This window comes from Anastrepha obliqua, chromosome 2, assembly GCF_027943255.1.
Source record: "Anastrepha obliqua isolate idAnaObli1 chromosome 2, idAnaObli1_1.0, whole genome shotgun sequence".
Taxonomy (NCBI): domain Eukaryota; kingdom Metazoa; phylum Arthropoda; class Insecta; order Diptera; family Tephritidae; genus Anastrepha; species Anastrepha obliqua.
This window is the reverse complement of record NC_072893.1, coordinates 64275346-64292597: the sequence shown is the minus strand read 5'-3', so window position 1 is coordinate 64292597 and position 17252 is coordinate 64275346. Positions and strand designations below refer to the sequence as shown.

The following is a 17252-nucleotide window of genomic DNA, read 5'->3' as shown; positions in this document are numbered from 1 at the left end:
GTTCTTAGATAAGAAAATTGGTTTAAAAAGGCAAACAGTCTACTAGGAGAAATTGTTACAACCTTAAAAAAATATATTCCATGATGTTACATAACCTCACATATAGCCTTTTATTTATATTTTTTTAAGCTGGAATATCTCGTAAATGTTCTGTGCTATGGCTATTCTGTGTTCAAATTATGATTTGGCCCGTCAAGAACCTTCGGAAAAGTGCACTCTTGCACTCAGCTCTGAAAGTCAATCAAATTTAGATAGTCTGTGTAGGTCTTTAAAAATTATAAAAAATACATTTACCCTTAATATGCAACTATCTTGGAATACATTTGATCAAAACTCTGTTCATTATCCAAATTTTCATGTCTATATTTTCCTCACCTGTAGGTTATCATTGTGCGTCTCGTGCCGTAACTTTTTGCCGTTGATGGTGTACGCAGCCACATTTCCCTTATCATAATTGACAACAATGAAGCCCTCACGAGACATGGCAATCAACTCAGGTGAATAGAAATCCATAGGCGGATCAAGCGAACGCAGGAGGTCACCAAATGTGGTATGTATCAGTACCGGACCGTCTGTAAAGAAAGAAAGAAGGAAGAAAACAATAAAAGCAGAAATGAATTTCTCTTACTGGTTTGCTTTCATTAAATTTGTAGTAGACAAGTAAAATCGGAGATTTATTGAGACCATTTTTGGTGCATTAATAAATTTTTAGCTGGAGTTCTATGTTTGTATACACTTATATACTTATAAATAGTCTATACTCACTTGTCGATCCCGAGACGACTAAGCCCAGCTCAGCGCTAATCACAACCGAAGTCACAGCTTGTTCATGTCCTGTCAAAGTTGCACGCGGCGTTGGCACATCACCCTCACCGACAATACTCTGAGTGCGAGCATTCCAGTGCCACAGCAGCACTGTGCAGTCTGCCGAACCCGAGGCGATATAACAATCCGAAGTAATGTTGCATTCGGAGCGCGCCAAACAGGTGACAACACCGAAATGACCGAATACTATTTGCACGATTTTAGCTAGAAGAAAACCGAATGTGGGAAAGAGAATTGTAGATAGGCATGTTCAGACTTTTCGGGAGACTAAGAAAACTCTTTGGCTGTTATTATTGCAATGATGGCTTACCAGTTTCGGTGGCAAATACGCGGAAGCTGTTATCCCAGAAACCGCAAGCAATCAGAAAACGACTGTCTACAGTTGTTACAAAGCAATTGGAGCGGATCTTCAGCATTTGACTGAAATTATCACCCAAATGACGACGGTTCATTGGGTTGTTGTGACCTGTATTTTGTGCAGCTGAAGGGAGGAAAGAAGAAGAAGTTAAAAAAAAATTAGCTTCCAATTCCATCCCAAAACCTTTTTTTCGAATGCGAAACTTACACAACACTGGGTCGATGGTCAACGGCAGATTAGAGCCAGGCGATTGCGGTGATTCTGCGTAGCTGGGACTCTGGACGGATGCGGTGTAATTGCAATTCCAGCGATTTACAGCAAACTGATGGCCCGCAGTTACGGTCACTACCGACGGCAATGACAATTGTGGGTAGGTGTTGGCAGAGATGTGTATTATGGGTGAGTTCTGGTAGAATTTTAGCGACATGCAAAGATCATCGGGCATTGCACTGAACATCATGGGCGATAGATGCATCGCCGAACTGCGTGGTGGATGTGGTTCCATCAAGAGTTGGCTGGGTGTTTGGCCGAAGTTACGTATTTGATTCTCTACTGCCTCACGCATAACGGGATCATTAATTGCATCCAAATCCACACTACCTTCATAGGTTAAGTAGTAGAATACGTTGGTCGCGCGTATAGCTTCGGGCCCACGTTGCTTGTAGCCGAAAATCAGATCAATCCATTGATGCAATTGGCACGAAACGAATTCAGATTCCAAAGCCATGCGATTGATGCGCACAAATTCTTCGGGACTCTTAGACCAGGGCGGCAGCTCGACATCGTTGACGAGTGTGCCATCTTCGCGATGCCCTAGCCGATAACTGGATGAGTTGTAGAACATTTCTGGCAGGAAGTACCACTCAGGTATGAGTTCTTTAACGTCGGATGTATCGCGTTGACAATTTTTCCACGAAAGGGAAATGGAGGAGAATAGACGATCGGGATAATCGAATTTACCGCCTTGCAGAGCCAAGAACATGGTGGTGAACGGTTCAACGCGTACCAGCCAATTGAGCGTGAAACTTGAAGTCGAATAGTGTGTGCCATAGTGGAATGGTGGTATTGTGTCACTCTCCCAGCTTTCGTAGCGTTCTTCGAAGTAGGCGCGTCGAGAGGGATTTAGCGCACCAATCGGTTTCGACAGATCGCGATAGTTCGAAGGCAAACTCAAGTCCAGTTCCTTGGTGTCATAGTTGGTGAGTACCCATGGGAAAACCGGGTACTGATTGAGGTCATTGTAGGTGCGTCCCGCTATTGTGTTGAGGAACATTAAGTACTCGAAATTCGAGATTTCGCGTCGTTGCCACTTCTGTGTCATGTTGGAGTTACGCATCAGTTGACGTGGCGACATCATCGAAGCGCGTCGGGTTTGCGGTATACCATATTTGATGCCCACACCAACGCGTGGCAAAGCCTTGATCACTTTCTTCACCGTATGTTGGTCGGGGAAAGCGAAGAGTATAGAGGTGCGACTGGCTAAGAAAATTTCCAATGCAACATTTTGCAGCAAATAGCGGCGCGAAAAGATGGCGCGCACTTCAGAGAAATACCACTTGCCATGCAAGTGATCGCAATACTTCAACACCTCCGGGTCGATCTTTTGGAACTCGAGATGATCCTCGTCAACTTCAAAGAACATCTCAGTGCTAGTGATGGACACAGTACCCGGAGCGACTACACCGGGTGCAATGAGTTTCGCTTTAGTGCTAATGTTCACCGGTCCAGTCAAGTCAAGATCTAATTCACGATCTTCGATCAAGAGCTCTGCGTCATCCAAGAGATCAGCTGTATGCTGTGTGGACTGGTGTGCACGCGAGACGGCAATCTGTGTGTGGAATTCGTCACGTGTCTGCAAAATGGCATCTTCGGGAGCACCATTTTCGATGGCCGCCTTCAATGTAGCCTGAGGGTGTGATGAGCCACGAGGATTTTGCACCATGCGCTTGCGTCGACGCGCATCGTCTTCCCACGCGTCCAATTTCCAGAAAGTTTGTTTCTGCACAGTACCGCTGGCATCGCCCCAGGCACCATGTCTATTGCACATAATATTGCGTACCTTCTCCAATAAACGACTAGCAATTACATTGTCACGTCTGCGTGCCGCAGTGATTAGATGGTCGCACATGCGCTCCTCCTCGCGCCGCTCCAGTAGAGTTTGCGCGCATTGTGACTCGAAATCGGCATGCTTGAGCACATCATCAGCACGCATACGATTCAATATGAATTCAGCTTCATTGGCGACACGCACAATGTGATCCTTCATGGCGTGCGACAACAATCGACCCTCATTAATCAATTCGATAAAGGCGAGACCGGCATGCTTCTGCAGGCTATTCTGCCATTCTTGCGAACACAACAACATCACCAATTCAACAACGGAGTGCGAGTTTTTGAATGTCGTTAGGCCCTTACCCTCCATCAGCAGCTCTTGACCATGTGAGCCAACGAGTGTTTTTGAGAGGAACGGCGCAAAATCGACCATAATTTCACGTAGCAACGGGCACACCGGACCCAAAGCCACCTCAAGCTTTTGCGTAAGACTCGCCTCACGCGAGGGCGTTGTCATCGGCAGCTGGCCAACGAGTGGTGGTTTCATTTGTAGCTCATCAGAGCGTGTGCCACGCTGACCCACATTGCCGGCAGCCGTGGCAACGCCCGCACCTGATGCGCCGGATGTTGCTGCATAACTGTCCGGTACGCGTACAACCGATATTTCCGAATCGGGTTTGTCGCCACGTTCACCACCCGCACCCACCAACTGATGGCCATGATGTGCTTGCATTAGCTGAGCACCCTGCGGTTGGCCATGTCCTGTCGGCGCCTGTTGTTGTTGCTGTTGTTGTTGTTGTGATTGTTGTTGTTGATGTGCTTGATGCTGCAGGCCGTCGATGTCACGCATTTTCACATCCACCACTGACATGCCACCACCCGATAATAAACCACCTGCGGTGGCCTGCACACCCGCATCCTCATTCAAATTGACATCTGTCCAGCTTTCGTCATTCGAGTTTGTTGGCTTGTTGTCATCAGCCAGAATTTCACTCGACGATTCCACTTCAGGAACTTCGTTCTCCGTGGAATTCATGTTCAACGAACCGACATCCGAGTCGACGCTCTGTATGTTGCCGGATGTGCATTTTAATGATTTGTATGGTTGTTGATGTATGCGTTGTTGTTGTTGTGCGGTTGTTGGTCGTGAATGACGAAATGAAAATGTTGCGATGTTGGCCATCCGTAGTCAGCAATGGAAGTGTTGATTTTTATTGGTTTTACACGAAATTTGTTATTTCCGTGCATGTCGGTGGCAAATAAATTATGGAGAGCGGTCGTGGAGAGGCAGTATTGGGAGGATTGAATAAAAAATGAAAAGAAAATAGAAATTAATTTTACAATTTTACTATATCCGGGAGTATTCTGTTTTTTTTTTTTTGTTTGTTTCTGTATGTACGTGGTTATGATTGGCTGCTTGCGGTGGAAATTCTACTAAACTGACGAGACTGACGATTGACAATTGCGCTGTGAACAAAGCGATACGGCAGTGAGAAATAAATGACGGTGCCTAACTACTTACCAAATTAATAGAAATGCTAAATTACTAATCCATGTAGTGAAATGGAAAAAGCATTTAAGAAAATTGGAATAAATATGGCACGCTTTCGAGTCACGAAACTTAAAAAAAAATCGATTGTCTTAGATATTAGATAAAATAGGCGATACATCAGGTTCAGCAGAATGCGAAGGGTGTTAAATAAATTGCCGGTAGGCTAGACGCAGACCGCGGATTTATTGTGCATACTTATGCACATATATACAGTGGCGGTCAAAATAATAGCAGCGCGACATATTGCCAAGGCAGACTTATTTATTTTATTTTATTTTTTTATAAAAATAAAGGGCGTTTCAAAAGTGTTAGCAGTGAATAATTTCGGGTACCTTTTCAAGTAGACAGATGTACACTTTTATACGATAGAACAATGCGAGAAAGATATTGAAATTTATTGTACCATATTATCACATAGAGGGGGCGTTTGATAATGCCACTTTTGATAGTATGTGTAGCTCTGCTAGTAGGCACGGCGTAGACCGGGTGCTAGTAAATTGGATTCGTTTAATGCTGGCCCAAAGAATCGTTTCGGTGCGAGCAGAGGAAGATCCGCTGGTGTCATCCGGGGTTAATAAAGGCTGCCCCAAGGCTGTGTGCAGTCTCCATTGCTCTGGTGCATAGTAATCGATCCTCTACTCACCACCTTAAACGATTCGGGAGTCTACGCACAAGCATATGCGGACGATGTTGCTTGTTTGGTAACAGGCCCTTCGCTTATGAACATCTGCAGGAAAGTGCAGAAAAAAACTCTGGATCGGATTGACACTTGGTGCTGTGCGAATGGGCTATCGCTAAACTCCACCAAGACTGGTATTGTCCTCTTCACCAGAAGGGAGAAGCTTGATGGACTTGTTCTGCCTAAGCTAAAAGGAGTCACAATCCAGCTATCCAAAGAAATCCAATATCTTGGAGTTATCCTCGATAGTAAGCTCCTATGGAAATCACACGTTGAAACGAAGACATCCAAAGCACTGACAGCTTTCTGGTGTGTTTTGGGAAAACGTGGGGTCTTTCTCTTAGCAAGGTCCTATGGATCTACACGGCTATGATAAGACCTATTATCACCTATGCATCAGTGGTCTGGATTTGTAGACTCTCTCTAGTAGGAGTCAGGAGGTCCTTATCGAGACTACAATGCACTGTGGCCATCGGAGCTTTTCCGACTACTTCAGGCATTAGATGCTCTGATTGGTTTACCACCACCCGATGCTTTCATCCAAGGGGAGGTCTTGACAAAACTGCACTTTGCTCTTGGAATGCATGCATCTGTGTTTCAAGCGGAGGTGTATGCAGTTCAAGAAGCGATGAACTTTGTTGTGGAAAACCGATGGAGAGGCAGATCCAGCGACAGCCAAGTTGCGCTTATGGCCTTAGACAGCCCCCCACCCACATCAGGGGTAGTCAAGTCCTGTAAATCCAGGCTGAACTATGTCGGTAGACATAATAGCCTGATGCTAACATGGGTCCCGGGACACTTGAGTATCGCGGGTAACGAGACCTCTGACTCCTTAGCTAAGATGGGCTCTAAGGCCAACTTCTTAGGCCCAGAGCCCGTTTCGCCACTCCCTTCTGCGGCCATCACAGCCACGGTTAGCAAATGGGTAACTACCACCCACAAGCGAGCTTGGCAGGCTGAGAGAGGCTGCAGGTGGACTAAACTGATGTTACCTGTCATGTCCGATCGACTGTCGCAAACCCTTCTGTCATTAGGCAGAGGGGAGTGTAGACGGCTGGTTGGACTGATGACGGGCCACTTTCTGTGGGCAAAGCACATGGAAAGGTTGGGCATCTCAGACAGTGTACTCTGCCCAGCTTGTGAAGAGGAGGATGAGACGGCGGACCACTTCCTGTGTGTCTGCCCCGCCTTCGCTCGAATCAGGTTTGAGGTCTTTGGCACTGATGTGTTAAGAAGCGACCATCTTGGCTCCTTGGCACCACAAGATCTACTCAGATTTCTTCGGAGATCGGGTAGATTTAAAGAAAATTAAAAGGGAATCCAAGTGTAGTACAATGGGCTTTATTAATGTCTGAGTGCTGCACTTGCTAGTTGTCCCGACAAAAAAAAAAAATATATTGTATTATGAAAAATGCCTATCTTTAAAAACAACATACCGCAGATTTTTTGGAAGAAATAATCCTCCGAATGACAAAGGACGACAATTCAAAGGCTAGTGAAAAAATTTCAATTTCTGTCGACAATAGAAAAAGGACTGGCAGACAAAAAGCTGGACGTTCTATATATTCTCAATATCGTTGCTGTAGCGCAAAGTGTTGCTGAACAAGCTTCAACATCGATATTCCGACGTTCTCAACAATTAGCCATTAGCATTCATGAAACGACTGTTTGGCGAATACTAAATAAGCATTTTAACTTACGTCCTTACAAAATTCAACTGGCACAAGAATTGAAGAATGGTTTTTGTCAGCAAGCAAAATTGCCACACCTGGGGAGAAGAAAACCATCGGGTAATTTCAGAAAAATCTTTACTCCCACCAAGAAGTACTGCTTGGTGTGGTTTTTGGGCTGGTGGAATAATGGGCTTATTCTTCGTGGAAGATGAAAATGAAAGAGCTGTTACTATTAATGGATATCGCTATAGACAGCAGGATGGTGCCACAAGTCACACAAAACGGGAAAACGATGCATTTTGAAGTTGGCGGCCCATTAATTTTATGCAAGGGTGACTTAAACTGCGATCTAACTCCACTAGACTACTTTTTGTGGAGTTTTTTGAAAAGCAAAGTCAATGTGAATAAGCCTGAAATATCCTACATTTTTACATGTTTTATCTAAAAACACATCATCAAGGCGAGTATTTTGAAAAACTCTTTATAGTTCATAACAAACAAGTTACAACAAAAGTTATATTTATAACTCAAAGTTTCAGTCTTTATAAAAAGTTCAAAAGAATTAAACAAATTTTCATCAAACTATTTATTCAGAATTTTTGAAAAAAACTCTGGGTATGCAGTTTTATAGGTCCTTAAATTTTTGAGTAAATTTGTACAAGTTCGAAGTGACTTAAAAATCGCTTTGATTTTTGAACATTATTTGCTGCCCGCGTCTTGTGCACTTTCTTTATACGTCGAACACTTCACTTTTTTTTCAAACTCAACGTATGTGTAGATGTTATCAATACGAAATTACCTGCACTAGCTTCAGCAGAAGTTTGGATAAAAATCTCAACTTGTTCACTTATAAGACTCTACTAAGTTAGAAAAACATGAGAAATGGCACCCGTTTCACTCTCGCTGTTCATAGTGGAATCTGGAACGGCTAGAAAAGTAGTGATTTTGTAGAATAACACGTGGGCTGAAAAGTACCGGGTCTATCACATAGATGGCAGTACTTTTATTGCATTCACCCCAGACCACTGATTCATGATATTATATTCAAGTCACGAACTTACAGTGCTAAGAGTGACGCTACTTTTGTTATTTTCAAAACAATGGATCAAAAAGTATTTTGTGCTTTACACAGCTTCTTGAAAGGAAAAAATATCATTCAAGCGAAGCAATGGCTTGAAAAGTGTTAAAGGGACACGCTTCATCAGAAACAATAACAAAATGTTGGTTTGTTGACTTCAAACGTGGTCGTAGAGGCATCGATGATGCACAACGCAGTGAGCGTCCAAATGAGACGGTAACACCAGAAAACATCAAACATCAAAAAAAATCCACTAAATTTTTTTGAATGAAAGAAAAGTAAAGGTACGTAGGATAGCTGATATCGTAAAAATATCAAAAGCATTAGCATTTGACTATGAAAAACCTCTGTTCGAAGGGAGTGTCGCATTTGCTCATAGTTGACTAAAAACAAGAAGGTCACAAGTCAATGGCAAACCTACATGGATTGAACTTCGAATTGATCCCACATCGACCAAAGTCGCCAGATTTGGCCCCCAGCGACTACTGGCTGTTCGCAGGCCTAAAAACATGATCACCGGTAAGAAATTTCGCTCGAATGAAAAGATTATCACCAAAACTGAGACCTATTTTGAAGCAAAACATAAATCGTTCTACAAAGGTGGTATTGAAATGTTAGAGCGGTGCTGGTGCGAAATTACCTCGATAAATGAAGCTAATTTTGACCGCAAAAAACATGTTTTCTTTATTAGGCTCGGGACTTTTCACATCATGTGTTAAATCCCCCTTGCGAATGGAGCGTAACTATGATATTTTCAGCCCACAAACGTAATGAAGGCACTCGAGTATTTAACCCGAAGAAATCTTTTTGGTGCAGAGCAAAAATTATTCTCATATATTGGGCGTTGTTGTTTATAGTGTTTTTTAGAAAGAATTCAGCCGATGACCCGCTCTTACTATTGACTTTCCTTTCCGAGACTAGCCTCGAATTAATAATAATTTTGTAAACGATGAATTAGAGTGTAGTCTCTTCTAACGGACACCTCTCTTAAGCGGGCGTCTCCCATAAGCGGATACATTTTTCAGTCCCCCGCTTAAGAGAGAGTACACTTTATTTAATATTTTAAGTCCGGTAGTAACTTTCTTCTCCTATGCTTCTTTCATGCTAAAATATTTTCATTTTCTTTTTTATTGTAAATCAGTTACGCATCTCTATTCCAATGGCAATCAGAGGTATAACAGTAATTAATTATTTATCTACCCAGAAATCAATGACACCATACTTGTAGTTGGAGTTTTGTGGGTGTTGTTGCTATTGACTTTAGCAAAGCCAACGCTTAAGAGCGGCGCATTAGTAACCGCAGCTGAGATGCATCATTCATCAGCACGCAATTGTCAAATACACTTATGCAAACCTGTGTTGACATATACAATTGCACACCCATGCATAGAACAGATTAGGTGATGCTCTATGTGGAATACGTGTAGATATATGTACATATGTATAGCACACTACATCTGTATATGTATGCAGAGATATGTGCAAATATATAAAGACGTGTCATGCGCTGCATTTAACAGATGGCAGCAAACACGCATGTGACAAATGTCAACTGTCATACGCACGTCAGCCTGCTAAACTCTGAGCTATGAAATGTACTAACACATATATACAAACATATTTGTACTAATGTAATATCCAATTCGGTAGGAGTGCCAATGGTAGGCATAGCAACACGCACGTGAGTAAATGGGTACACATATACATATAAATAAGAGGTAATACATATACATACACAGTAGTTTAGCAATACTAGGCAAGAGCAAGTGGGAGTGGGAGAGTACATACACATAAAGTGAGTTGAGGTGAATACAGTAAGGTGCGTGAGAGAGTATGTGGTTGAGAGCGTGGGATGTGAGTGAAGTGAAGTGATTGTGTGCTTGTGTGCTTGTGAGGTTAAAGCAAAAGTAATACTTTCTTAACAAATGTTTGTTTAGTTGAATATTTACATTAACATACTTACTTTTTATGTCTACACTTGCTCGCATTTAGGTATAATACAAAGCATGTGGCAACCGCCAATGTAAATGTATACTCAACTTTGTATGTACAGCGAGTAACTTTTGTGTTATAAGAATCAATCCTACTATGTACATACTTATATGGATATATGCAGAAATATACAACCAACAAATCTGAACAAGGTGGCGCAAAATCAATCATCCCATCGTAGATTTAAAATTCTTGAAAAAGACGTCGAACGTCAATCACATATCTGAGACTAGGCAGCTGTAGTATACAAACACAGAATGGAGCGCGTAAAGGTTATAGGTTAAAGATTTTCATCACTCAATTTTTTTTTTATATAGTAAAAAAGTTATTCAGCAACAAAATTGCAAACTTCATTTTGCGCCACCTTGTATAAAATGTTCAGCAGTGGGTACGTATGTAGTTATGTGGTCTGCGATCAAAACAACGCGAATCACGCACATTCCACACTACCATGCACGCATTCACAAACAAGTTTCGCAAACCGAAATTAGCCAGAATGCCAACAGTGATTTTCAGAATGTTTTCAAGAATGTTAGTAGCAAAGTAAAATTTTGGAGTGGCCGAATATTTTTAGTTTACTGCGGTTAGGCCATTTGACGTGGATGACTGAGGGTATAGAGGGCAGCTGACGCACTATCCATTCCATTCATAGGTATTTATGTGTAAATTTATGTACAAACAAGTTAACTCTCCGGAAAGTACGTTTTTCGTTGTGTATACAGGAATTACAGTTACCATAACCTTTAATTATTTCTATGTTTTTTGGCACAGGAATATCTACGTAGTATATGTTTGCATGTATTACATGGTACAGAAAAATTTGTGTGTATGGGCAATTCTAGTAAATGAAAAGTATGGACTTATAATGAAACTGTAACTTATTTCCAACTTTTTTTAGCGCGTTGTAATTTTTTTTGTGACTTTGAGAAAGGATTGAGTGAGTTGAAAAATTAGTAAAATTTTAAAACTTCGAATAACTGATTAAGGGGTAACACCACTGTAGAAATTTCAAAAAATTGATTTTTTTTTTATAAGCTTAAACAATTCGTTGAACCTTTTAAAATACAGAACAAAAAGTTTTATACGTTACCGAAGTCTATTTCATAAATATTTTAAGCTTTTAACCAAGCGTTAGTGACTGCTACCTAACGACTTCTCCAAATTCCCAAACTTTAAACGCGTTTTTCTCAAAACACGTTTTCTGAAATTGGCACGCAGCTTAACTCAAACAATTTTAAATATTTTTAATCAGGTTTTTCACTACGTCTGTATAATAACCTTCTTAAGAGAAGAGCGTAGGGGATTTTCGATAGATTAATTTAAACGATTGTTATAATTATTTAAGTGCCGTTTTTTTAGTCCAAAATAGAGTTTTTTCCTTCAAATGCTTGCTAATTCCACAAAAATAAATATTTTTTAAATCCCCTACGTGTTTCTCTAGCTATTCTTATCTAGATTAAGAAAAAAAATGTTTCTTTGTTCCAGATTAAAATTTGCACCCTCTGTGCTGCGTGCCGCGGAGCTCCTTCAAGAGAAACCACATTACAAAAATGTCTCCAATGCCGCCATTTTGTAAAATTTTTCGATCAAACTTTGTAGTTTTGTATTTTAGTATATAAGTAATAACTTCCCAAATCAGAGTGATTGTTTCCCCTTTCCTTCTATACAAAAAAAATTCTTTAAAAATCGTGTTTATTTTAGGCGTGTACAGTGGTGTTACCCCTTAAAGAAACCACAACTTTAATTTTTAGTACACTGTCGATAGAAAAAAAAATTAAAATACATATAAAAATTCTTAATTAAAAACAAAAAATTTAAATTTGTATAATTAAAAAAATTTTAAAGTTCACATAACATAAAGGAGGTAGAATAATGAAAATTAGTTATTAAAAATAAAATTTTTATTTATATATTATACTTAAAAAATTTAACAGTTTCCAAAAGTAATAAAAAATAGAATAATGAAAATGTTTAATAAAATCAAATACAATCTTTATACATAAAAAAAAAAAATAAACAGTTCAGAAAAGATGAAATATGGAGTAATGAAAGTTATAAATTAAAAAAATTACAAACATATTGTATAATAAAAAAATAAACAGTTTACAAAAAACCAAGAATGAAAACTATGAATTGAAAAAAATGTTAGATTTATAAAAAACAAAAAATTCAACCGATCACAAAAGTTAAAAAAATACATTAGAATAATGAAAACTATTAATTAGAAGCAATTAGAAATTTCTTATATTTAGAAAAAATTTAACAGTTTAGAAAAGATGAAAAATAGAGTACTGAAATATTTAAATAAAAAAAAATTGAATTTATTTAATACAAAAAAATTCAACAGTTCACAAAAATTAAAAAAATGGAATAATGAAAACTATTAATTCAAACAAAAAAAATATAATTTTTATACTTAGAAAAAAATTAATAGGTCAGAACAGATGAAAAAAATAGAATAAATTTTTAATGAAAAACAAAATTTTTAAATTTATGTAAACAAAAAAATTCAACACTTCAAAAAAGATTTAAAACAATAAATAATGAAACTTATTTATATTATTAAAAACAAAAGTATTTAAATATATAATGAAAAGAATTCAATGCTTCACAAAAAAATTTTACTTTACATAATAAAAAAAATCAACAGTTCGTAAAAAGTAAAAAATTCGAGTAACGGAAATTATTAATTACAAAAAAAAAAAAATTATTTGTGACCTGGTCTATGAAAAGGTACCTTACGTGCGAAAACAAGTTTTCGAGAAAACAGCAGTTAAAGTTTAAACTTCTAAAAACCGTTGTAACTTTTTTAAATATTAATATTTTTCAATTCGGTTTGGCTTATTTTCTTCAGCATAGATCACAGTATCAACAAAATCACAGAAGCAGTGAAAAACATTTTTTTTATATATAAATAAATAAGAAAAATTTAATGCAAATCGCAGAAATCGTTTTGAAAAATAAGTTAGCTTTTGTACCGACATCCATGCCAAAAAAAACTTATAAGACCCGGTGACAAAAATTTTTTGAGATCAGACTTCAGTATCGTATTCATTACACCTCAGACTGTCCAGGAATGGTTCAGTTTTTAATTTGCACAAATTATTGTCTTCGTTATTCTAATTTGTATCAAAAAATTTTTTGAGATCAGACTTCAGTATCGTATTCATTACACCTCAGACTGTCCAGGAATGGTTCAGTTTTTAATTTGCACAAATTATTGTCTTCGTTATTCTAATTTGTATCATGGCATCGTATTTGTACTTTTCCTTTTTTTACTTTTAACAAACTTTTAAACAAATTATGACTTTCTGGTTTGCACCATTTTAAAGAGACTTTCACACACTATTCGAATCAATAAAAAAGTGAAAAATGATTTTTTGACACGTAAGGTACCTTTTCATAGACCAGGTCTGATTTATATAATGAAAAGAATTCAATGCTTCGCAAAATTTACTAATATAGAATAACGAACATTTTTAATTTAAAAAAAAATTGACTTTATATAGTAACAAAAATTCAACAATACACAAAAGATAAAAAAGGGTAGAATATAAAAATTTTCTTTCTGACTTAAAATTTACAAAAATCACTTGAATGCAAATTTTTAAATTGAACAAAGTACAACAAAAATAATAAAAACTATTAGCTTTACAAACGAAAGAAGAAGGTATTGCATCAGCAACAAAACGGAATTAACGAAGAATTTAAAAATGCTTACAAAATTCAGTTGTTTTTGAGAAAAATGATATATTGTGAGATGTTAAAATTTTTTCCCTGCAAAAACCTTTTGCGAATATAAATATGACATGAAAAGCAGAATTGGTTTATAAATAATTTATCATTCAAAGCAATAAGCGTATCACACTAGTCATTTATACAATGTAACCCTAGTTTTACCTGGAAACTGATTTTACGAGAACTCTTCTCAGTTCCCTATTAGGTACATTCATTTCTAGTTTTTTACATTAAAACCAGTTATATGCAATAAGAATAGAATATAGAATATACAATAAGAATGGTGGGAACAGTCTTCTCAGTTCAAAAATTCCTATTAGGTACATTCATTTCTAGTTTTTTACATTAAAACCAGTTATATGCAATAAGAATAGAATATAGAATATACAATAAGAATGGTGGGAACAGTTTTTATAAACTGGGAACAGATTTTAAAACTCTTCTCAATTTATAAAAACTGCTCCCGTTTGTAAAAAGTGAAATATTTTCATTTCAGCAATTTTATTCTATGTCACCTACGTTCTGAGCACAATCGTCCTGACGTCGACGTTATTCTGTGCCTTCTGCAAATGTATTAAAACTGATGTGCTTTACTACATATGTATTATAAATATCTGAGCATATAATTGGCGCTTTTTTTGGGTGTATGGCCAAGCTCCTCCTCCTATATAGAAGAACCTACAGTTTTAAGCCGACTCCGAACGGCAAATGGTTTTTATGAGGAGGTTTTCATGTTAAAAATACACTCGAAGATTTGCCATGCCCACCTGACATCTACTAAAAAAAACTTCCTCTTTCAATTTGGAGTTCCATCTACGGAGATTCGAACCTACGCACTTCCAAATGGTAGTCACATACCAACCCATTCGGCTACGTACGTATGTTACACTAAATATTGATGTCAAACGAACCTAGCTAGTTAAATACACTGATAATAGTTTACAGCATGGGGTAACCTGTTCCCAGCTTATGGAAACTGTTCACAGCTAATGAAAACTGTTCCCAGTTTATGGAAACTGTTCACAGCTTATGAAAACTGTTCCCAGTTTATGGAAACTGTTCACAGCTTATGAAAATTGTTCCCACTTTATGGAAACTGTTCACAGCTTATGAAAACTGTTCCCAGTTTATGGGAACTGTTCCCAGCTTATGAAAACTGTTCCCAGTTCATGGAAACTGTTCCCATTTTAGGAAAGCTGTTCCCGTTTGTACAAATTTTATCTGAGGCATAGACTACATCATTCCAAGTCAATCAGATCACCTCAGCTCTTACACGCTAGCTTTAAGCCATCAATATCGGAACGCCAATTTTTGTTCTCGCTATTCGCCTTTGGAACAGTCTCTTATATAAGTTCAAAAATATTAAAAACTCGCTGCGTTTTAAAAACGAGCACGATAGCTGCTGTTATGCTCATAAAGGCAAACATATTATAGTTATATACATACATAAATACCACATAATTCTTCTGAATACTAATACAGTTGCTAACAAAAATTAACTAAGCTCTGGAAAACTAAATTCCCAACGCACTATTTGTGCTTCTTTGCACTAACAAAATATATAATAATATACATATCTATTATACACAAATAATATTCATATGTATGTTTGCGAATATATGTTTAGTTACCCAATTGTTTATTGACTTTTGCTTAGTCACAAGCATTTGCCAGCCAAATAGGAGCCATACAAATCAAATACATTGGTATGCAAATTTCAATATATTTGATAATATATGTATGTACATACGAGGGTGACTATTTATTTAATAAGCCCTTTCGCCTCTTTGATTTGTTAATTGCTAATTGAAAATTCTAATTAAGAGGTTTACAATTTTTAATAAAACCTGATTTGGAGCAGTTTGTCAATTGAGTGCGTTTTATGTAATTTAAAGTTCATGCGTTGTTGTTCCTGATGAAAACTGGAACTACTTACAGCGCAACTTATATAATTCTGGCAAGGAAAATTCCTGGAATTTTGCGCTAAAACACAAAATATATAGTAAAAAAAGTTATGCAGAAACAAACTGCATGATTAATTTTGCGCCGCTTTACATCCACAATTATATTTGCTGATGCTCATCGCACCACAACGAATTTAGTGAAGGCCTTCGGTAACCAGTTATTGTGCCCTAAAAAAATTGAAGCTGTGCGATAAGCTTTCGCAAAGCTGCTTACGAATGCTCGTAAAGACACTTCGATCGATTAGCAAACGAATGTAATATACGAGTACGAATGCTAGCGCTTCGGTAATGCAGTATTTTGCATTACATATTTGTACTGTACATCTTTGAGAATAACTCGAAAAGTTATGGGAGTCCTACTATGAAACTGTGAGGTATTGATGAGCAAAGTCTGAGCTATTAAAAAATCGAAGAAAGCTTTTTTCAAATATGACAAAAAAATTATTCATCCTAAGAATTAAAACAAAGAAGAAACTAAGAAAACAGAGTAAAGAAAAAAATTAAAAAAAAAAAACTTATAAATATTAAAAAAAGCCGAATCTATTTTACTTTAAAAAGTTCTGTACTAAAATTTTTGCCTAGGAAAAAATCTAAAAATTATAAAATTTTTGTTTTAAATTCTTTTTTTCCAATTTAATTCTTATCGTACTCAAGCCTACAAATAAGCCGAGTTTTAGAAAAATTTGCAACAAAATCTAATGTCTCCCGACGATTTACTTAACGGTAGCACAGGGATTAGTTCGGTACCGCTTTAGTTCGGCTTAAAGTCCAACACTGACAGGGTAAAGGCTTCTGATGCTTCTCCTCGTACAAACAAAAAAAGTAGCTTTTTGTATACTCAAAACATAAATTGAATGGGTCACTGGACTTTCACATGCAGCTGAAACACTTCCCATTATCTTCATGCATAGCAACCAAAAAAGAAATGCCTCGGAAGCGGAATGGAGAAAACGCTTTGAAAAATAATTTTAATTATATACATCCTGAAATATAATATTTTGAAAACTATTAAAGATATTTCCAATGAAAACCTTCTGATTTCTTATTGTTTGACTTCAATATAAATAGTAGCCCTCGTATACACAAACACAAGAGAGTTCTTATTGATGATTATTTAGAAAGCCAAATGAATGCATAATTTATAATATTTGCGCAGCCAACCAAACAAATAATTATACTGGCAAACGAATGCCCCATAAATAATTAATTTTGGCAAATACTTGTGGCACTAAAATCCAATGCTGATATTTGCTGGAGACGACACTCCATAACTGGGCATAAGCAGTATCATTAAGTGTCAATATTTATGCTGTGCCGAATTTGTAATTGAGTAAAAGTGAG

General features: G+C 37.5%; 1 protein-coding gene across 2 annotated transcripts in view; it reads right to left on the bottom strand.

Moving 5' to 3' along the window:
* The window catches only part of LOC129239217 (neurobeachin), a 231460-nt gene that overhangs the window by 11181 nt on the left and 203027 nt on the right, over positions 1-17252 (bottom strand). For both annotated transcript variants that reach the window (XM_054874564.1, XM_054874565.1), the window contains 4 exons: positions 1391-4301; positions 1136-1306; positions 766-1029; positions 376-572 (listed from right to left, as the gene is read on the bottom strand). In XM_054874564.1, coding sequence (XP_054730539.1) covers positions 376-572; positions 766-1029; positions 1136-1306; positions 1391-4301 — 3543 coding nt within the window. The remainder of the gene's footprint in view (positions 1-375; positions 573-765; positions 1030-1135; positions 1307-1390; positions 4302-17252) is intronic.